The sequence below is a fragment of the Magnolia sinica genome, chromosome 11 (assembly GCF_029962835.1).
Source record: "Magnolia sinica isolate HGM2019 chromosome 11, MsV1, whole genome shotgun sequence".
Lineage (NCBI taxonomy): Eukaryota > Viridiplantae > Streptophyta > Magnoliopsida > Magnoliales > Magnoliaceae > Magnolia > Magnolia sinica.
In genome coordinates, this window is record NC_080583.1 from 35,400,543 (window position 1) to 35,423,988 (window position 23,446).

General features: G+C 41.7%; 1 protein-coding gene and 1 pseudogene across 7 annotated transcripts; both read right to left on the reverse strand.

Annotated features, from left to right (window-relative positions):
• Window positions 1-3,117: 3,117 nt before the first annotated feature.
• LOC131219026 (alpha-mannosidase-like) lies at window positions 3,118-8,440 on the reverse strand. Of its 7 annotated transcripts, none has more exons than XM_058213990.1 (9): window positions 7,749-8,229; window positions 7,590-7,661; window positions 7,382-7,495; window positions 6,927-7,036; window positions 6,806-6,836; window positions 5,876-5,930; window positions 5,584-5,624; window positions 3,924-3,979; window positions 3,118-3,646 (listed from the first exon to the last, which is right to left on the reverse strand). In XM_058213990.1, the coding sequence occupies exons 1-8, from the start codon at window positions 7,848-7,850 to the stop codon at window positions 3,941-3,943; spliced, it is 564 nt and encodes a 187-aa protein (XP_058069973.1). In that variant the 5' UTR covers window positions 7,851-8,229; the 3' UTR covers window positions 3,118-3,646; window positions 3,924-3,940. The 7 variants fall into 7 exon arrangements, 5 of the variants coding, with proteins under 5 accessions (XP_058069973.1, XP_058069972.1, XP_058069975.1 ...); XR_009157967.1 differs by having other exon boundaries at window positions 3,120-3,643; window positions 3,920-3,979; window positions 5,584-5,640; window positions 7,749-8,217; XM_058213989.1 differs by having other exon boundaries at window positions 3,120-3,643; window positions 3,920-3,979; window positions 7,749-8,227.
• Window positions 8,441-21,771: 13,331 nt separating this feature from the next.
• LOC131219028 ((S)-8-oxocitronellyl enol synthase ISY1-like) lies at window positions 21,772-23,214 on the reverse strand (annotated as a pseudogene).
• Between the last annotated feature and the right edge of the window lie 232 nt (window positions 23,215-23,446).

The window sequence follows — 23,446 nt, forward strand, 5'->3', positions numbered from 1 at the left end:
CCATGGGCCCACCATATGGTCGGCTCTATGTGGGCCACTCCTTGGAAGCAATGTTGGTTGAATGTCCACATTGACGGGCGATGATGTTTAAATGTCCACATTATGACCTTCCCTTAGGCACTTTGTTAGGCTGATTACTGATTCCGATTGTCGAAGCCAATTTCGATCATCAAGGCCGATTCCGATTGTCCAGGCCGATTCCGATTATCGAGGCTGATTCCGATTGTCGAGGCCAATTGTATAGGTCGATTATCGATGCCGATTATCGATACCGATTATGAGTATGTGAAAGCACAGCATCATGGTACCTACACCTTGGAGCCTACCTTGTATATATATTAAGCCCTATAGGGAAGTCCAGTTTATTGTAGGATAGAGAGGTTAAGGAAGCCACTTATTGTACTTAGACTCAGCTTTGTCCTCGGTGGGGGATATTACGACGCTCCATTATTATGATCACATGTGGGTGGGTGCACGTGGGCAGACACTGAGTGCGCGGGGCATGAGGACCTGAGCGACCTACCAGTGATTGGCAGGTGTAACACCCCATAATTTCTACACTCGGGTGTACTATAAAGATCTAAATAATTTTATACATGTGTGAGAACACATGTAATTTGAACCACACACCTCCATCCAACTACCCTCAATCTAACCATCTTGACCATTAGATTTAGGCTATGACAACCACAACGTACCTGCAAGGTACTTCGAGCTAGCCCTTGACCTTTCAACCGAAGAGTACATCAACCTGATGTCCCAACCAGCAATCGTCATCCATAGATTGGATCATCCCTCCATTGAATTCAAGTAAGACTAACACGTCATCTAGGATCTCTATCTTCTCGATAAGTGGAATAAATCATCCATCGTTAAACAACAAACCCTTGATCATCAAACCCGCCGCTTATCAAGCCACAATAACTAAGATTTATGATCCACACTCAATCATCACCTGAACACTTTAAGTAAACCAGATTATCAGCTACGAATTCTAACTCAGATCAAACTAGAAAACTCTAATGTCGATGACCAAGCCATCCAGTTATTGGATCACTTAACATACCGTTTAAAACCCCTAATTTTGTACTCAAAGTACCCCTGAATTAATGCAATCATCATGGAACTGCTGGCGTGTATCATCAAATCCATCTATGGTTAGGCTCACATCACTCAATATGGAAATCCAACATTGACTATTATAATCAAGTCATTCGATCACTAAATCCATTGCTAATTATCCTTTAAACAAATCCCGAAAACCTTGTACTCTAGTGGGAATCAGACTTGGAACATATCGACCTTTGAAAAACACTCAAAACACTTGATATGACCCACCTGAGCTTTGAATATGCCTGATAGTTGATCAAATGCTCTAATTGAGCCTTCCAAAACAAATGAACGGTGTGGATTTGCTCTGATCACCACCTGGACCCCACTTTTAAACCTCCCGGATACACGAATAGTGTGCTCCCACAATACATGAGACCTCGCCCCTAGTCAAACCAAAGCCAACCCGTTAGAAACCAAAAAAATAAGATTTTTACCCATTTTCCCGCTGCACCCGCGTTTGAAGCCAGACGTCCGTCCGTTTAAATGTGGGCTCACCATCTGAGATTGGATCAATGATCTGAACCATCCATCGGGTCCGCACGAAAATTCTAACCAGAACCCGACTCTTCACACCCATTACAATAATCACGTGTCACTACACCAAAATCATCATTCAGGAACGGTTTAAAACTGTTCCTAAATGCTTCGGGAGCGGTTTTAAACCGTTCCTAAATGAGGCGTCGCAGAAAAACAAGAACGGTTCGGAACCGTTTTGGGTACCATTTCAATTGTTAGAAACGGAATTTTAGGAACGGTTTTAAACCGTTCTGATGTCAAAGGTCACATTTAGGCACAATTTTAGAAACAGTTTTGAATGCTTATTAATGTTGCCAACTATCAGATTTTATGACGGAATTTTAAGAACAATTTTAAACCCCTTCGTTCATTGTATGAGAGAGAGAGTGGGGTATGTAATCTACTTGTATTATATGCTAGATAATTACACAAATAGAAGAAAAAGACAATAGAATGATTCACACACATTATAATCTTTTCCTTCTTTTCTAGTATACATTTCAATTTCAATTCCAATTTCCAATTTCAACACAACATTTTATTTCCAAGCTTCTATAATCCAACAATTCCTTGCTCTTTTCTAGAATGATCACTGCCTTCAGATATAACATCCGCTACAAATCCTCCTCTTCAATGTCTTCTCATCCATCCCCCACAAATCAGTCCACTCAAATGTGGCATGTCCCATCGTTGTTGTCTTGCAACCTGTTGTAGTACAAAAAGGATTAAATTTACAATGAAATAAAACAAATTCCCAAACCTACCAAATACACTAAGTCGATAAATCCACATGAGAATGCCCCATGTGAAACTAATGGAACTGCATACATGATTAAGGGTGTGTTTGGATGCACTATTGAACTGAACTGCAATTATCAGTCTAACAAAATCAAAAGGAACCAATTGTGATTTCCTTCCATCATATTCACATCAAGGGTATGGACTCCAAATCCAAGTTGGGCTACCATCATGTTGGACCCGAAAGGAACACCAGGGGCTACTTTGACATTATGAATACCAGCAAACATCATTAAAATTTGTGGATGCACAATTCAACTCACTTGTACATTCTAACACAACGAAAACACCCTTTACAGCAGTACGGCAGCCTATAGAACAATCTTCTCGAACGAAATGTTTAGATTTCATAATGCTGTTGAAGAAAGGATGCTTGTTCTATTGAATTCTTTCCAGTGACCCACCATGTATAAGCCATGGCCCAAAAACTAGGCATATTTGCTCAACAGTGGGCCATGTGTTGATCAATTCTTTTAAACTGCCAATTTTCTCCATACATCCAATCAACAGGCTCTCTAATTGAGCATATGATCCCAGATTCACATCTTTCAACTTTCTTTTTTCAAATCCAGACCATCAATGCTTTCATCAAAACAACTTTCTTAATCAAGAAAGAGAAATTCAAACAAACAATGCTCTAGACAAGATCACAACTGATCGAATAGAATCCAAATAAGACCAAAAACGGCAAGTCCAGATTGCATCAACACTCATTTCCAAAAATAAATAAATAATAAAGGAAAAAAATAGATTCTTGAAGCATAAAGACTAACAAGAGAACCGATGTAAGAACCAAACATCAGAAAACCTTGAAAATCCATCCATTTGAATAAAGCAGAAATACAGAAAATTGAAAGAAAAATCTGTCGACGATGGAAAGAAGGGGATTTCGGGAGAAAATTGTAGAAATCCTTGAAACCTAAAAAAAAAAAAAAAATCTTTTAAAAAAAGGGAATAGGGCGAACCGGCAACAAGAAGAAAAGGGTTTGAGATTCAAGACGACGAAGAAAAAAAAACCATTGAACAGATTCAAAAAAATAAAGCTATTCAGATGGTGAATCTGACCTGCGTGAGAAGGCACCTCCAAGCCATCTCTCTCTACACAGAAGAGGAAGCGGAGAATGGGAATAAGGAGAGGGTAGAATTCGTTAAAAAGATAGTGAGAAATTCCAGCATGCAGATGGTTCCTTGGCAGCCAAACTTTTAACCAGCACAGCTCCTTGTAAAACATTGATGAAAAGCTACTTATAAACATAATTATGACATCCAAAATCCTTTTTAAAAAAATCGAAAGTAGAATTGGCTACTTATAACATTCATCTCTTTATACAGAAGAGGACGCAAATGATTCGAGCAACTTCTTGCAGAAGTAAAAATTCCTAGAGTCAATAGCAATAAGGTTGGCTCTCACTTCCATCAATGAAATCTATTAATGATTTAAAAGAAGTAGAATTGAAAGTGAAGTTGCAAGTAAAAAGCATAATTCATATACACACCTGTCGTTGTAGATAATTTAGCTCGACGACATCATTGTCAACAATACCCAAGCAGCCTGAGAAGAGAAAATACATAATCAGTCTAAACAAATGCAGCATAAAGCAAAATACTATAGTTACTGAAACAACAATAAAGAGAAAATACCAAAATACTATAGTTACTGTAAGTGATGAAAGTTAATTCATGGATAAGCAAAAGCATTAATCAATCTAAACAAATGCAGCATAAAGCCAAAGATCCTGACATTGAAATCAAGACATGATTATCATGCTATTGAATGTTCAGCAGAAAAAGTTCTTGAATTTACATTAGAAGAATGGTCTGATGCCTTCACCTAAAAATAGCAAAAGTTAACTAAGAAATTGAATGGGCTGTGCAATCACATTGTTGCAAAGAACAACAAAATTAATCTAGAACTCTTAAAGAAAAATAATAATAATAATAATAATAATAACCACCAATAGCTTACATTTAGAATACATATCTTGCCTACCACCCTGCATCTTGGGCCAGCACGTTCAAAATAAATCCCAGCTGATGAATGGCCTTTTTGCCTTTTTGGAACAACAGTAGAATTAGGAAAGGAAAATTAAGACATACTCAGTTCAATGAAGTCCGTCAAGCAGATGAAGAGCTCCACAATGTGATGGCCTTTTATGTACCTAACTAACAAGCTGTTTGGCATTGTAAAATTTTGAGTATGAACAAGAAAGTAAATGGAGCGATACACAACCAAACAGTAAAATACAATGGCAGATCAATTCCCTGAACATAAGCATAGCACATAAAACCCATTTGATTAATTGTAATAAGCATAACAGTTAATATCTCAGACTTGATATGTTCAGCCTATTGGGCCCCACATTGAATGTTAACTTTAACATACAAAGCTGTGTTGGATATAGGCTCTATACAAATATATGGATCAGTCCAACCAGACTTTGGATATAGGCTCTATATTCTCAACCGCAATCCATTGGGTTTTATATTCTCAGCTGCAATCCATTTATGCCTTTCAAGTAATTTATCTACCTTCAGGGAGCAATCTTTCCTCTAAGAACGCATGCTCTTGAATGTCTACATCAGCAAGTCGGGGAGTAATACCACTGTCTTGCTGCTGCCTTGAAACTATGAAAGCAGCTTCAATTCCCACCAAAAATAAAAGAAAAAGAAAAAGCAAAAAAAGAAAAAAAAAAACTTGAAAAATAAAAGCTAGATCTTTGAAAATTAATTCCTGCCAAAAGAATGGAGTTTATGGAATCTGGTGAAACCTTCTTGTTTTTAAGCAACTTTGTCATTGATGACATGAACATCCCCTGCCAAGTTGAAATGTCTTCAGAAGCTTAATGAAAATATCTTGAGCTTTTTTATTTGGAAAGAGAACTGATTTTTTATTTTTATTTTTCAGGCTGCATTTTTGAAACACTGATTGCCACAAAGACACAAATCCCTTAAATTACTTATAGGTTTTATTGGTCCATTTGCTATAATTTCCAGATTAAAATTAATTGTATTTCCAAAAAAAAATTATAATCTATCTAAAAATATCTAAATAAGAGATTCATAAGTCTGTTTGTTAAAAACCTGGCAGTAGAGCTACCATATCTAGTGCAGCACAGGATCATTCACACTTATTTCGTAACATTGGTGCAGAAATACCTGAATATTGTCACTTCGAGGATGCTTACGACCTCCCTTCTCTGGAACGTTGACGACCTGGATAAAGTTGGATCAAATTTCAAAAAAGCGAGCCAAGAAAGTGAAGTGGAAATATATTCTGGATCAACATTTTCCTTGCTATTGAAAGATTAACAGCATCAATGCCACGGAAACAAGTTGGCAGTGTCGTTAACTATAAAATAACACTCTAAATATAGAGAAGCAAACCATGCATTTACAATAAAATAAAATAAAAAGGAAGAGTGAAGCCTTCTTAGATGCTACAATTCACCTGCTGACATGGGTCTTGTACAGAGACATTCATCACTGGCACAAAACAAGTCTCTCTGTTTGATACATTTACACAAATGAAAATTGGTGTGAACTTCAAAGATCAAAGATACATTTCCTATCCAACCGAGCCTGCGAAGGCATAGCTCTATATCCATTTGATGTTTGCATAAAAATTTCACAGAATCTAAAGATTCTAACCATTCTATGTCTCCAGCAAATAAACAGAAAAGAAATACAGCAATTGTCTACATTAAGCCAAAATGCATAGCTATATATCCATTTGATGGGGATCACACACACACACACACACACACACACACACACACACATATTTTGGCTGACCCTTCAACTGAAGGGTAGCTTGTCCTTTCAATTCATTGATGAGAGTAGCCCTTTCCCACTTCTCTTCTTCTGTGTGTAGCCCACACATGAGCATGGTATGAGGGGGCCGTGCAACAAAGACACTGTGAGCCCCACTATGATGACTGCATCACATCCAGTTTATGTTACAGTCTCAGCCCAAAAAATAAGGCAGATCTAAAGCTCGAGTGGGCCACAACATAGGAGAAAGTGGGCATTGTTGCACACTATTGAAACCCAACTCTCTTTCTTTCTGCATGTAGCTGCACCCTAAAAAATTAAAATAAATAAATAAATAACTAATCATAGTATAGAAGAACAATGATGACGAACTCTGCTTTTGTTCACAACATCTAATAAGCATATACCAGCTGAAACTGAAATGAAATACTAATTGTTGGCATTATATTTCATAGACAGCCCAAATAAGTAGACATGTATGTGAAAATGTACATGTACATGCCAGCTAAAACTGAAAGAAAAGACTAATTGCTCACATTATATTTCAAAGACTGCTGCCTAATAGCCTAGTGGAAGAAAAAGCATCACTTTGGATGAAAGGTGTTACTTTGCAGAGATGGTGCATGAGAGTCATCTTGCTGTTATGGGCATGTGTGTCAGTGAGTTTAAGGGTTGGCAATTATCATTAGTTTGGTTTCTAGGAAGCTTTGTCAAAGAAATGTACTTACCAAAGATCACATGAATCATAAGCAATTAACGTGTCAAGAGTTAAACCTTCCTCAATTTTCACCAGTCCACTTCTTAACTTGCAACCATCACCATCCAAATAGATAACTGCCTACAAGTTAATAGTTATATAAAAATCAGTGGTAGACAATGATTTTCCATTCTGGATACCTCCACCAAATATCACAGAACTTCAACTGCTAAAAAAAATTACATTCTTTGTATTAACTCCAAGTTAGAACAAGAACAAATGTAATGTTAATCTGTTGTATGACTATTCTATACCTACATTCTTTGGTCATATATTGGCTCTTATAGTTTTTTTTTTTTTTTTTTTAAAAAAAAAAAAAGAAGAGAGAGAAGAAGAAAAGCAACAATATTCTAAAGTTGAATAGAACTACTTCCAAGTTTGCACCCAAGATTGAAGGGTAGTTTGAATTTTGTCCTAGTGTGTTACCTTGTTAACATAATGGATAAACTTGTCCATTTGTTTGAACCAAGATTCAGCATATTGGTACTGAAAATCATCACCCATTGTCCACATGATGTGATTTGTATGTGTCACATTTGCCTGTTCATCAAATCCAAATAAAATGCAGGGCTGCATTGTACTCTTATCAGAAACCACTAAGACACTTCATATGAAGAGTACACAAAATTCTTACTTGAGTCCTAGCAGCATCAATGAAATCATTTATGCATTGTTCAACATTGTCATCATATAGACGAGGATCATCCTACAATTGTTCCATGATAGCAATGAGGAGATACAGTTATAACAAAATCCAGATGAGTACATGAGAACTGTCATAAGAAGTAGGTACCTGTATAGGTGAAGATTCATCATTGACTTCAAAATGGAAACCATTTCGAGGACTATAATGAACAATAAAGGCACTTGTGAAAATCTGGTGGTTGGACAACATGATATGTCAGCAAACTATAGAAATTTAAAATAATAAATAAATAACAGAACAAGAACTTGAAGTTTCATACCTGAGAAGAAGAACAAAAAGTCTTTGAAACCATTTTTCAGTTTCCCCAACAATGCATGGGTCCAGATTTCCATAAAAAGATTATAAAGATTGTAAAACAGAGCAAATTCATATGTATTATTCTGAACTCCAAAATTGGGCACATATGTATTGTACTGGCAAGGAGCTATTTCACATCCATGTGACAAACCATTGTAATACTTCAAAGAACCAAGTTCAGGCTTGAATCCTACTTTAAGTTCTTGAATGCCATTGACGACAGATTAAGACCACATATAGTGAAGAGTAGAAACAAGAAACTATATGTAGAAAACTGCTTTGTGCTTTGTACAATTTACCAATAAGATAAATATGCTTAGCTGCAAATAGTAATCAATCAGTTCAATCAAGTAAAAGATAACCCCTCAATCTATTTCACAAAAGCAGCTCTGTTTCAAGTTGAAAATGTCATATATGAGCCATCATTTTTAATTAAGCATGACGTTGAGAATTCTTCAGAAAAGACAACAGAAAAAATAATAATAAAGAGATGGAGCTCAGCTTCAGTTGGATTTTGCCAAAGAGATCTCATCATAGTACACACAATTCTTTGGTAGTGATGCAGCCTACATTAAAGAACATCAAATTTATATTAGCAAAATACCTGTGTTGCAATTATAATTCAAATACCACACAACTACATTTTACCTGTTGATGCAAAAGTCTTGATAGCAAAAAAAAAAAAAATTAAAAAATCACTCTTCTTCATTCAATATGTCTCCAGTTGAACACTTGCCAAATGTGGCACTTGTCTAGTTTCAAAACATCAGAGTGTGTCATATCAAAGGTACTTTCAATAAATACAAAACATGTGACATGATGCATTCATACGACATTTGGAACCATGGCATCTGGCAAGAAAAAGATCACAGGCATAAATGATAGTGAAATTTGAACTATGTGTGCATATGTTTCTCTTATTTTTGTAATACCAACCAGAGCCAGAGCAAAAAAGACAAAAAATGAATATTGTATGCAGACAAAAACTAGAAGCCCAACCCCAAAGTGCATTGTCAGAGTATATCCACAACCAAGACCCAAGACAATTTCCAGCCATATAGAGTAAAACAGATCCAATTTTCCCACAAGCGGAAGCAAGAGTGGATGAAATCGGATATAGTTGCCAGCTTGAAGTCACATTTTTTAGGGTGTTTGAGTTGGAGTCAGTCTAAATCTTCGTGCTGAGTTTGATATCCTTATTTAAAGAGTTGTAATTTTGTTTCCAAAGATCTCAGTGAGACGGTGATCGACCTCATCATGTCCTTCATTGCACCACACCGGGGTCCACATGCAGAGAGAGTCTAATGATTTGAACCAGAAGTGGCTGCATTCTATCGAGCCATTTCCCTGATACAAATGCACTCATTGACAATGAGCAACAATGTTTGTATCTCCACGCGTGACAAAAAAAAATAAAAAATAAAAAACTATGCTACGGAAAAAACAAAGGAGCTGAAGGACTAGATGACTAAACCAAGGACCCATGCTTGTATTTGTTATGTGATGAGATGGTCCATTTTCCATGTAATAAAATAGGGAAGTAACTTCGATACTCTGGCTAGTGCGATGGATGATACGTAGGCATTTTAAAATTACTTAGAAATTGCATAAGTGGCTTACAAGTACTTCAAAATTAAACTATCTAAGTAACGGGTCGCATCTAGATGTATCATGAATTAAACATTATACTCATTTGGTTATGTGACTATCGAATTGGTTGACATTGATTGGATGGTTATAAATGAAAATATCTAAATGATCCTATTTCAACAAAATCTGAGGTTAGGATGGTTCAACGAATTTGATTTTGAGACTACGTCTTAGAAACAGTTGTTTACACAGCTTAGTCAGTTTGATTTGAGTTAATGCATGGCGCGTGTACAATTCTGAGTGCCTGTGCATCAAGTGTCCTGCCAGAGTATTAAATAACTCCACTGTAAAATACAAGGCTTTTGGCTTCCGAAGGCCAGACACACCCTCCCTTAAGCTTTTGATCTACCTCGTCTGATGGGCCACAGTTTATGAAATAAATGGACGCCAGATGGAAGGAAAAAAAAAAGAAAGAAAGAAAGAAAGAAAAAACATTCCATCAAAACCAATATCACAACCAGTTAATGCATTCTCTTCCCAAACATCTGTGTGATGTCAAGTCTCAAACAAGTATCAAATAAAAATAAATAGAACTGCTCTAACTAATTAGCCTATATTCTCATCCTTAGACTACAGAGATGTTACAGACATAAGAAAACAGGATTTGGTTTTTGCTTTTCAACTGAAAATTGCTTTGGTTGTGTTGATTATTGATTTTCCAATATTGTTTTACTTGTCTTCACCTTACAAAAGACATTATTCTTCTATTTTCTATTTAATGGTCCTTAGATGCTATTGTCATAGGCCATAGTTTTCAATAAAAAGCTTAGACCATAATTAGCACTAAAACAGGTAATTTCTCAATCAAACCGTCACTTGCAGTTGGCTGAAAGTTGTTCTATCCTGAATGTTTGAGTTCTATCTTTTCCCTACACTGGTAGTGTCATGTCAATTGAGGAACCGGGATTTGAAAATGCAAATGAGGAAACAGACTTCCCGAAAAGAGATAATATGGTAAACTAGAACCTTCATGGTTTTCTAAAGCAGGGAAATAGGGGATTTATCAATATTGCAACAAATGCTGTAAGAAGGGGTTGGGTGTACTAGTCTACACGCTACTGCTGCTGCACTCACTCCCTCCCTTCAGTCTTCCCCATTCAACCATGGACGATAGATATGGAGCTGCTGTTGCTGCTTCTACAATGTTAAATACCCCATGTGTTGGGGACTATCATGGGATGGTGGATGTTGCAGGCAGAGGGAGATCGAGAGAGGGAGGGAGAGTGAGAGGGAGATCGAGAGAGAGGGTTGAGATCGGGAGAGGGAGATCGAATGAGAGGGAGATTGAGAGAGGGAGAGGGAGAGGGAGAGGGAGAGGGAGATCGAGAGAGAGGGTTATGCTCATTACGAGATAAATGTACATTGGAAAATCCTTCTTGTAGGATCCCATGATCGGAATCTGGCGTGTATACGCTGGGAGCCGAGAATGGGGTACTACGGAGGCTGTCAACACCGGATTCGACGATCGGGAATTTTGTGAGCCCGGTTTCTGAGTTTGGGGCGTGACAGAAATTGGTATCAGAGCATAACTTGGGAATACCTGAAGATAACATCACATGTCTCCTGATAGCTACCCTTCACAATATGATTGTTGAGAACTTAGAATGGTTAGATCCCCAAGTTCGAATAACTTAGAAACTTTCAGACATAGCTCCCTACCGATGAGATTATAAGGCTGCATAGTATTTCAGTTTCAATTGTTTCTGACCAGGATTCGAGGATCAGTGGGGTCATCATGATGCTGTTGACGCGTCTTGGGAGTAAAAAGTAAAGATTCGAGGGTGTTATCCCCATCTCTTAGGTGTTCGATTATGTTGGTATGTTTTGTGATAAGATTTCCCTCCCTTTGAGAGCTCTGTATTGGTTGTATTTTGGTTTAAATTTTAAGGACGAAATTTTTTATTAGGTGGGTAGAGCCGTAAGACCCGTGTCCTAGCTCGTACCGTTCCGTAGGCTTTCGCGGTCCTCCCGATCGAATTTTGACCACCCACAATGCGTAAATAGCAGTGGCGCGCGATCCTGAGTTATACCCTGTATTTTAGAGTCAGTTCGACCCGAGACTTGTACCCTAGCGACAGCATCGTCGCCGCGTTTCCGATGCCGCGTCTCGTACACCGAGGTGATACCTAGGCCAGAAGATATGGGCCCGTGTTCAGTTCGAGGAAAACACCGCACTGTTGCAAAACCCAAGAGAACATCACATCAAATCCCATCAATCAATCACACATCACCTCTCATGTCAAGTACACATCACCCCATCCCCAAGCAACCCCTAAAGTCAACACTCTCTTACACAAAGTACACCCATCACTCACCTTTTCACCCATCACACCCATCTCTCTCTCTCTCTCTTACACCTCTCTCTCTCATTTCTCTCTCTCATTTTTCCTCCCAAGCAACCCACATCCATGGCTCTCCATGGGAGAAGCTTTGTGTGGCCCACTTCTATCTCCCATCTCCACCATCCAAGTTTGATCCCAACCGTAGAAATTGTTCATTTGGAGCTTTAGCATGCATTGGCGGAAGAAGGAAGAAGAGATCTAAGGTGGGTGATTTTCTTAATTGATTTGTGATTTAAGGGCCACAAATGTGGGACCCATCTTGATGTATGTGTTGAATCAAAGAGGGACCTGTAGTGGCAGGGTCCCTCCACCATCCAATCTCTCTCTCTCTCTCTCTCTCTCTCTCTCTCTTTGTGTGATGATTGTGTGGCCCACTGTGATGAACTCATGCCATCCAGCCATCCATTTGGACATACTGGGTAGGGCCGACCATTGATGTATGGTTATATCCAACACCGTCCCTCCAAAGGGGCCCCACGTGGTGTATATACTTTGCATCCAAGCCGGCCGTCCAGTGGACCTCGAAGCTGGAGATATATATAATATATATTATTATATTGTAATATTCGGTGGGCCCTGATGCACGTGAGATCCACCTTAGGAAGTAGATTGGCTGGATCACTAAACCAGCTGCATAGCCGCTATATTGAAACAGCAGTTCCGTGGGTTCCACCGGCTACCCACACCGTCCAGATGACTGGACGATGGGACCCACCTCTAATCCTACGGCGCCACACCATCCATCTGGGTCATGTGGACCCCAGCCGCCATTAGCAGATCTGTGGAGCCCACCTTGATATATTTATCTGCACTGTCCATTTGGACGATGCTATCCAGGGCCACTGTGATGTATCTGTTCTATCTGCGCCGTCCATCATCTGGACGGTGGGCCATCCCTCCCCGTGACACCATCCAGATCCGTGGATCCCAACATGAGGTATGTTTTTGTTCAAAACCACCTGTCTGCTGCTGGACAACTACCGTGGGACCCACACGTATGTGGAAACCACGTGTACATGTGATTTATCAACGCTGTCCATCCATTTGCCACCTATGCCGTCCACTTGCTTTGCATCCCTACCATCCAGATGGTTGGAAGGAGGGCCACAACATGATGTATGTGTGTAATCAGCCGTCCATTTGCTGGACTAGCTGGGACGGTGCAAGGCCACCGTGATGCAGGTGTTTTGTGCAGACCGTCCACCTGCAGCGTGTAGGGCTCACAGTGATTTATGGGTCTTATCTGCACCGTCCTTGCGGTGGGACCCACCATGTTGAATGTATGTATTTCACACACACCGTCCATCCAAATGGTGGGTCCCCCATGGTATCTATGTGAAATCCAGACCGTCCGACAGTGGACGTCCAGACCTTGGCATTGTAAAATATATTTATATATATAATATATTAATAAATGTTATGGCTGGTGGGTCCCACACGTGTGGACCCACCCTTTGGTATATGTGTTTCATCCGGTGGGCCAGACCCGCAGGCTATATGTGTTTAATCTTCACCGTCCAGTGATCTGGACGGTGGAAATCAACGTGGTGTAGTGTGCTGTGTCCAGCACATGCACAGGGACATCACCACGATGTATGTGATGAATCAGGACCGTCCGTGCGTCCATTGCAGTGGGGCCAGCGTGATGTACATGTTATTTTCATGCCGTCCATTTGTACTGGACGCTGCCACCCACACGGTTTCACACACACACACGTATGTATATACATATATATATATATATATATAATATCAACATATTATATATAATATAATATATTATATCAATGATGTGGTGGGCCACTGCTACGTGGGTCCCACCTTAATGCATGTATTCTTTATCCCAGCCGTCCATCTCTTCCTGGACGCTGGAGACCTCCCTTCTGGTGTCATATATATTATAATATATATTATATTATATATTTGATGTGCCACGTGTGTGGACCCCACCACGATGTGTATGTTTTATCCACACCGTCCATCAGCCAGGACGGTGGGACCCCACCTCAATGTGTAGGTGGTATTCACCCCGTCCAGATACTTGAGCGGTGGAAATCCACCGTGATGCACGTGTCTCATCCATGCTGTACAATTGGTGGACGTGGGACCACACCTGGTGTGTGATGTCTACACGTGGGACGTGGACTGCACCTCAGTACACATGTGTCTTATACACACCGTCTAGATGGCTAGAAGGTGGGACAGACCTTGATGAAGGTAGTTTACATCCATGCCGTCCACCTGTTTTGATCCACACCTTCTACCCCATATGAAGCAGATTTAAAGTTCTGGTGGGCCATACGCGTGGACCCCACCCTGATGTATTTGATCTCCACCGTCTAGTGGCAGCGGACGATGGGATCCACCTTGATGTACGTATTCTGTATCCTCACGTGAGGCCGATTCAAAACTCTGGTGGGCCACATGTGTGGGACTCACCGTGTTACATGTATTGTATAATCCATGTTGTTTATATGGTACCCACCTATGCTGTTGGTGTTTTGTTTATGCCGTCCTATACAGGGACGTGGGTCCCACACGATATATGTGTTTCATCTATACAGTCCATCCACGGGACCCACTGTAATGTATGCGTAGTATATCCGGCTGGTGGAGCCCATTCTGTGATTCATAAGGCCCACCTGCTGTGCCGGGCTCACCTGCCACATGATGCGGCCCGATTTGATGTATATGAGGCCCATTGGTGCAGCCCATGCAATGCATCCCACTTGATGTGTAAGGCCCAGGTGGTGAGGCCCATTATGATTGCATTAGGCCCATGGGACATGGCCCATTATGATATATTTTCGACCCATATGATGAGGCCCGACTTGATGTATATGAGGCCCGTTGGTGTGGCCCATGTGGTGTGGCCCATTTGATGTATATAAGGCCCATCGGTGCGGCCCACTTGATGTATATGAGACCCTTGTGCAAGACCCATTATAATTGTATCAGGCCCATTGAGATAGTATGCGGCCCACTGTGTTGTGTATGAGGCCCTTGTGTTTAGATGTCCTCATTGTGACCTTCCCTTAGGCCTTGTTAGGCCCATTCTTACTGATTCCGATTCTCGTGACCGATTTGCCGATTCTGATTACCGATCAATCTGATTGACGTGGCCGATTTGCCGACTCTGATTATCGATCGATCCGATTGCCGTGATTGATTTGTTGATTCTGATTATCAATCGATTCTGATTGTCATGACCGATTACCGACTCCGATTGCCATGACCGATTTACCGATTACCGACTCCGATTGCCGTGACCGTTTTGCCGATTCTCATTATCGATTGATCCCAATTGTCGTGGCTGATTGTCGATTCCGATTGACGTGACCGATTTGCCAATTCTGATTATCGATTGATTCCGATTGTCGAGGCCAAGTATCGAGGCCGACTCCGATTGTCGAGGCCAAGTTCGAGTGTCGATTTCGATTGTCGAGGCCGATTTCAATTGTCAAGGCCGATTGTCGAGGCCTATATGGTGTATATGCGACTCGAGTTGAGGCCCATTGTGATGTATGTTAGGCCCATGTGAAAGGCCCATTATGATGTGTATTAAGCTCTTGAGTGAGGCCTATGATGTTGTATATTTGGCCCTTATGTGAGGCCATGAGTCCACTATACGTTAGACTCTATGTGGGCCATTCCTTGAGGGCAATGTTGGTTAAATGTCCACATTGTCGAGGTCGATTGTCGATGTCGATATTGATACCGATTATGAGTATGTGACCACATAACATCATGACACATGCCCATACGCATCATCTGTATGTTTGTTATGAGATGTGATTGACCATTGCATATGTCATTGGGCAGGTTGTTATGAGACTCCCTAATAGGCAGAGATTGTCTCACCTGAGTGCACGGTATGCACAGGATTGATGCATGACTGGATTGTATGACTCATGCATCTTGCATTGTGTGTTGTGATTACTGTACGCCCTAGTGACATCAGGGTCGTAGCCTCCACAGATATTTCGTGGATGGCCAGATGGGACACTGGAAATCTGTTCTACATGGGGTGCTATAGATATCCCTGGGTGAAAGTCCCTAAACCCTCTTGGTTCCAGAGGTTGCTCCAACGTCTAGACCGAGTGGATGCATGAGCGCATGAGGGCTGTATACCGTTAGGCCGCGTCTCCCACTGTGTCGTGGTCGGTTGGAAGGGGGTACGGCCTTACCTGCCCGAGAGGAGGGGGCAATGCTAGGCTGAGTCTGACTAGCTCGAGGAATGGGTCCGCTATCAACGAGCCGGGCCCGATATTGGCAGGCGGATAGTGAGGTCTCTTCCACTCACCTTATTGCGCGCGATGGGGCGGCAATCTGGTTTGGAGTGTAATAGACCCCGGTGATTTCTCGGAGAGTAACTGTACTGATATGTGGACTTATTGAGCAGGAATTGCATATTTATTCATTCATTCACTATCTACTCGGGCTGGTGGTACATAACTATTTGTTACGTGTACTTTCGCATGGCAAGGATTTCGGTTGGGCGCATGACTAACCTGAGATCAGGAGTTTACCACATTGAGTCTGGCTATCCAAATTTAGGTATGGGACTGGTTTGGATAGGAGTCCCTTGCAGTGAACCCCGTAGCCTGCGATACTACGTACTATCATCCCAACTTCACACTCCAGTATAGTCATTCCATTTGCATCGCATGTCACATTGCATCCACAGTACTAAGCATTTTGGGTTACTATGTTTCTGCACTTATATGGCCTAGACGGACTTAGCAGGATTTACATATTGCATTATACTCTCGGCGCTTGATAGGCCCATGTTGCATTACATCCGCAGCATATGGTATGACTGACGCTGTTTATTTTACTCATCAGGATTTATATATTGTATTGCATCAGCGACATCTGATATTTGGTTTGTTATCTCTGCATTGCATAGTTGATCTACATTGCTTCATCAGTATATGATATTGTTTTTATTATATTTCTGCGTCGCATAACCTGGATAAGATCGATGGTATTTATGGGCCTATTAGTAAGTTTTCGCTTATTCTGATAATGTATGATTCATGACCTTGCGCTTATTTCGACATTGTATGATTATGTCATTGCGTTGAATACTTAACACTTATCTTGTGCATAAACTTACACTACCCTCTAAGCTTTCTATAAGCTTATGCACGATAGATGCATGCAGGTGATGTTAGGTTGCAGCAACATTGAGCCTAGAGCGTGCAGCATTCTTCTGGAGCTTTGATTTATTTTATATATGTATTTTCCTTTCAGTATTGTATTCAAACAATTATATTAGTGGATATGTGATGATGATGTCGCCTTTATGGTTTGGGTAATCTTGTGGTTATGCTCATTACGAGATAAATGTACATTGAAAAATCTTTCTTGTAGGATCCCATGATCGGAATCTAGCGTGTATACGCTGGGAGCCGAGAATGGGGTACTACGGAGGCTGTCAGCACCGGATTCGACGATCGGGAATTTTGTGAGCCCGGTTTCCGAGTTTGGGGCGTGACAATAGATGCGTGCAGGTGGCGTTAGGTTGCAGCAGCGTGGAGCTTAGAGCGTGCAGTAACCTTCTGGAGCTTGATTTTCGATATATGTGCATTTCCCTTTCAGCATTGTATTCAAATGTTTATATTAGTGGATATGTGATATGATGTTGCCTTTGTGATTTGGGTAAACTTGTGGTTATGCTTCTTACGAGATAAAATATACGTTGAAAAATCCTCCTTGTAGGATCCTAGGATCGAAATCTGGCATACGCGCACTGGGAGCCAAGAATGGGGTACTAGGAGGCTGTCGGTACTGGATTTGGCGATCAGGAATTTTGTGAACCCGGTTTCCGAGTTTGGGGCATGACACAGCCAATATTTACCCGGCACGTCGATAACGAACCCAATCACGAGCTGATCAAACTCAGCCTAGCTATGCCCACTACCCTCGGGCGGGTAAGGACATAACCCCTTCCGAACCGACCACGACACAGTGGGAGATGCGGCCTACTGATATTCGGTACTCAGGTGCTCATGTATCCACTCAGTCTAGACGTTGGGGCATCTCCTGGCCACGGAGGTTTAGAGATTTTCACCCAGGAACATCTATGACTCCCCGATGCTAGTAACAGATTTCCGATGTCCCATCTGGCCATCCACAACATGCCTATGGAGGGTACGGCTCTAATGTCGCTAGGGCGTATAGTAATCACAACACACAATGCAAGATACACGAGTCACACAATTCATTCATGCATCAATCCTGCGCATACCGTGCGCTCATGTGAGATAATCTCCGCCTATCAGGGAGTCCCATAACAACCTGCCCAATGACATATGCAATGGTCAATCACATCTCATAACAAACATGCTGATGATACGTATGGGCATGTATCATGATGATTTGCTGTCACATACACATAATCGGTATCGATAACCGGCACCAATAATCGACATCGATAACTGGCCTCGACAATCGACCTAAGGGAAGTTCACAATGTAGACATTTAACCATCATTGCCCATCAATGTGGACATTTAACCAACATTACTCCTAAGGAGTGGCCCACATAGAGCCAAACGTATAGTGAGCCCATGGCCTCATACAAAGGCCTAATATACATCACCATGGGCCTCACTCATGGGCTGCATATACATCACAATGGGCCTCGGCACATGGGCCGTAAATACATCACATTTGGCCACGTCCCATGGGCCTCAAATACATCACAATAGGGCCTCATATCACAATGGGCCTCATATCTGGGCCCCAAATATATCACAATGGGCCAAGTATCTGGGCCTCAAATATATCACAATGGGCTGCATCACATGAGCCTAATACACATCACAGTGGGCCGCAGCGCTTGGCCCTCAAATGCATCACAATGGGCCTCATCACTTGGGCCCAATATACATCACAATGGGCCTTAAACACGAGCTGCAATTACATCACAATGGGCCGCTCACACGAACCCAATACACATCACATTAAGGTGGGACCCATACATTACATTATATCTACACCATTCATCTAATTTTAGAGATCATTTTAGAGCATTAACCAAAAAGAAATGGATCACATTGGAGGATCATCTGGACCATACCACAAATAACAGTGGAGACAATGATTCCACTATTTAAACCTCATAGGGCCACCATAACATTTATTTTCCATCCAATATGTTCTTAAGGTCACAAGACCTGAATTAAGAGGAAAAACAAATTTCATACTGATCCAAGACCTCTGTGCTCCCAAAAGGGTTTCAATGGTAGGCGTTCACTCCTCCATTATTTCTACAGTTTGGTCCACCTGATAGATTTGTCTTATTTTTAATCTCAAGCCTTAAGATGGGATCATGAAGTGGATGGATGGTTTGGATATAACGCACACATCACGGTGGGTACACCACACGTGGTGCAGGCCACCGTCATGGACAGTTGGGATATAACACATACCCATGATCGGGCCCACTGCTGACGTCAGTACATCAGCTATTTAGCTAGTGTGGCCCACATGGATGGACGACATGATTAAAGCACATACGTCATGTGGAACCTACAAAACTTGCTGTCGTCACCCAGCAGTTATGTGGCTGGGTCCCCACCGTGATGGATGGTATGGATGAAAATACATATATCACAGTGGGCTCCATCCAGGTGGACGAACGGATGAAAACACATACATCATATGTGGGGTCCACCGTCAGATGGACGGTATGGATGAACACATACCTCATCATGCGAGACCCACAAAACATATAGACATTGATACAGCAGCTATTACTACTGTACACATACACCAGACAATCTGCTTTCCACAGCAGGTGGGTCCCATGTGGGGCCCACATAATATACATATATATCATGTATATTATATATATATATATATATATATATATATTTATTTATTTCCTTACAAGTCAGCGTCCAGGTACACACATCCAGGATTGGATAGTGTGGATACAACACATCCAACGTGGTGGGTACCACCGTCCAAGGTCTGGACGGTGTGGATCCACACGTGTGGCCTGTATAGCTGCTGTGAGATACACTAGCCAACTTGCTTCTGTATCAAGTGGGTCCCACGTGTGGCCCACCACATATAATATAATATATATATTTTTTTTTAATCAACACCAATGTCTAAGCCCTGGATGGTCTGGATGCACTTACATGGAGGTGGTTTTCCACCGCCAGGTGATAGACGACGTGGATAATATCATGCTCCAAGGTGGGCCATTCAAATAGGGATAGGGAGAGAGAGAGAGAGAGAGAGAGGAAGAAGAAGAAGAGAAAGAAAGAAACGTGAAGGGGAGGGACATCGCCACTATTGGGCCCTCCCTTATACGATGCATACATCAAGTGGGTCCCACAACAAGTGGGCCCTTAAAACAAAAATCAACATTGGATCACCCACCGATTGCAAAGCTTCTAGACTCTCTGGACTCCTTGGCTCATAAGCTAGTGGTGGGCCACACCTAGTTTCTCTCATGGGGTGCTTGAACGTTGGATCTCTCCTTGGGTTGGTTGGAATGAGAGAGAAATGAGAGGGTTGGTTGGAATGAGAGAGAAATGAGAGAGAGAGAGGAGTGATGTAAGGAGAGAGGGATGGGTTGGGTTGAATGTTGGGTGAGAGAGGGATGGGTGGAGAGAGAGAGAGAGAGAGAGTTGACTTTGGGTAAGGTGGTGTAAGAGGGATGGGTTGGGTTGCTTGTACTTAATTGATTGATTGATGGGATTGATTTGACATTTGGTAGAAATTCACTTGCGTGGCGTTTTTCTCAAAATAAATGCGGGCCCACATCACCTAGATTGGGTCTTGGATCGACGCGCGAGACGCGGCGACGGTGCGGTCGCAAGGGTGCAAGTCTCGGGTTGAGCCGACTCAGATTGACAGGGTATGACTCAGGGATACACGCAAATGCTATCTACGCGTCGTGGGTCGCCAGCATTCGACCGGGAGGACCGCGGAAGCCTACAGAACGGTACGGTGTAGGATACGGGCCTCACAGCCTATCCAAGACAATATGATCTAAACATCTTGTGTTGGATACAACTTTGCTGGCAAACAATCTACCAGATTACTTTGACACTGCCCAATTCAGCCCATATATGCAATGATATATGGGCTGAAACAGGCTGCTATATTAAAACAAGGCAGTACAAAAACATTTTTAAATCTTCACATGCAGTGGGTAGGATAAATTGATGGTGATGACATGGGCCATGTGCATGACAGACACAAGTTAGGCCTTACAAGCAAAATCAAATATGAATGTTTGTAGAAAAAGGTAAAAATCTAATTTAAATATACATATAGGTATGATAAATTATAGCTTTCACATGGCTTACCTACCAAAGAGGAGGGAGAATTCTCCCAAGTCTCCTTGCTCAATCTTAATCCTCTCACTTTGTCACTGCTTAATGAAAAGCCAGAAGGAAGAGAAAAGCCCAAGATGAGGTGCCAATGAAGAAATGTGCGAGTCGACTATGATAGAGCAACTATTATGTTTCCAGTCGTACCGAAATTCATTCCTTCATCAGCATCACCGAGACAGACAATCCGATGGACAAAAATTCATTCGTCCAGAAACCATTTGTTCATGAACATCAACACATGCTGCTCTGTTTTAAAAGGATACTAAAACTTTTGAACTTGCTCAAGCTCAACCACAAGCTGAATGAAAGGTCAATCACAAGCCAAAGGGAAGAGAATCCACAGAACATGTTTTCCTTCAATCTTGTTTTAAAAAAACATGTGTTAAAAAAAATGAAAAATAGCCAAATAAAATAAAAAATCCAAATGCCCAAAAGTCAGAAAAATCACAAATCCAACATATGCAATAAAGAGAAAAACAACAAGCTAATCATGTTTTATTATTCCTTATTAACACAGTTCAAAGAAAAACCAAATCACCCAAATGATCGATCATCAAAATACCATAATCCCCACCATCCATACATCAAGGAACAATCTTGTAAGCCTTCACCTTATCTATCCAAGAAGAGAAAGAAGAAGTGGAACTCCTGAAACCCAAGAAGCCATGCTCCTTACTCTTATTCATACTGTCCAAGAAAGTACCTGGCAGATTGAAACAAATATCCACAAACCACCAAATCCCAACCTCTTCTAGTTTAGTAGCAACAAGATCCTTCTCAATCACAATCTGCTCCCAAACAGGCCCCTTATCCTTCATTGCCTCCGCCAATCTAAAACCGGGGTCCTCTTTGAATTCCACATACTCCACCTCGAACTGCTCTGCTAGAATCCTCCACAGATGCTTCCACTTGAACACATCACCATTGCTGCAATTGAATGCCTCGTTCTTGGCGTATGGGTCGACGGCAGCCCATATCTGGTGCTCCGCGATTAGGTCAGCGTCAGACGCGTCTGAGTATCCCTCCCACGCGACATGGTTGCCCGAGAACCGTAGCGGGAGCCCCTCATGCTTGCAAATTGTGGTGTAGACACATAAGGTCCTAATCATGTTCATGAGGCTATAAGGAGAGAAGCCGAAGATTATCCCAGGGCGATGGACGGTCCAGGTCAGCCCTTCCTTCTTCTCAACTTCCTCGAATAAGATATCCTCTTAAGTGTAGTAGAAATTGGGGCTCGGTAGACGGGGGAGTTCCTCGTGTAAAGGGGGATCGTGTGGGTTTTTAATAGATTCGAAAGAGTCCATGTAGTGCTTGCGGCCTGTCTGGAGGCAGATGTGCTGGAGATTGGGTGAATTTGGAATTACAGATTAAAGGACATTGCGGAGCATCGAGCCATTGATTCGCAGTTCTCAGATTCGGTGCGTCGGTCGATCCATGCGACATAGAAGATGTGGGTGACATCGGAGAGGGTAGAGAGCTTGGATTGGACGTCGGATGGATCGGATACGTCGCACTGTATGTATTCGATCGGGTGCTCTGCGGACCATGGAGGACGGGGGCGGTGGGCAACGCCGTAGACTTTCCACGGCCCGCCGGGGGTGTCAGAGAGAGGGAGGATCTCGGCCAGGCTGTTGCCAACGATGCCAGTGACGCCAATTATCAGGGCCACGCTCTGATACTGGCGTGTGCCATCACCTTCCTCAAACTTTTTCTGCAAGGACAAAGGAAATGCATGGTCTGGATTAGAGATTAGAGAAATGACAGAGATTGAAATATGATGATGATGATGATGGATGGATGAATGATACCTTCGCTGCGCCGACGGCGCCTGCCCACCACCAGCTCATTCTAGCAGAAAGCGGGGTTAGTTTCTTCTGTGGAATCCGTATAGACAGAAGAAGATATATCTAACAAAGGCAGTAGAAAGAAGATAACAGGAGGTTCGCTCCAGCACCTCTGGTACGACAGAAAAGGGCAATCGACCGTACTTGCCTCGAAGTTTGCATAAATTACGTGGACCAGCTAGGTCATTCCATATATACATACATATATATATATATATATATGTATGTGTGTATATATATATATATATATATATATATATATATATATATTACGAGAAGGGCCTTTGGACA

What these genes read in the sequence shown, in the direction of transcription:
- LOC131219026 (XM_058213988.1), bottom strand. Translation starts at nt 7,850, where the DNA reads ATGTTGTCCAACCACCAGATTTTCACAAGTGCCTTTATTGTTCATTAT. An exon ending in TTGATGCTGCTAGGACTCAA is followed by an intron (nt 7,496 to 7,589) that starts GTAAGAATTTTG and finishes TTTGATGAACAG; the next exon opens with GCAAATGTGACACATACAAA. An exon ending in TATGATTCATGTGATCTTTG is followed by an intron (nt 6,837 to 6,926) that starts GTAAGTACATTT and finishes TGCCCATAACAG; the next exon opens with CAAGATGACTCTCATGCACC.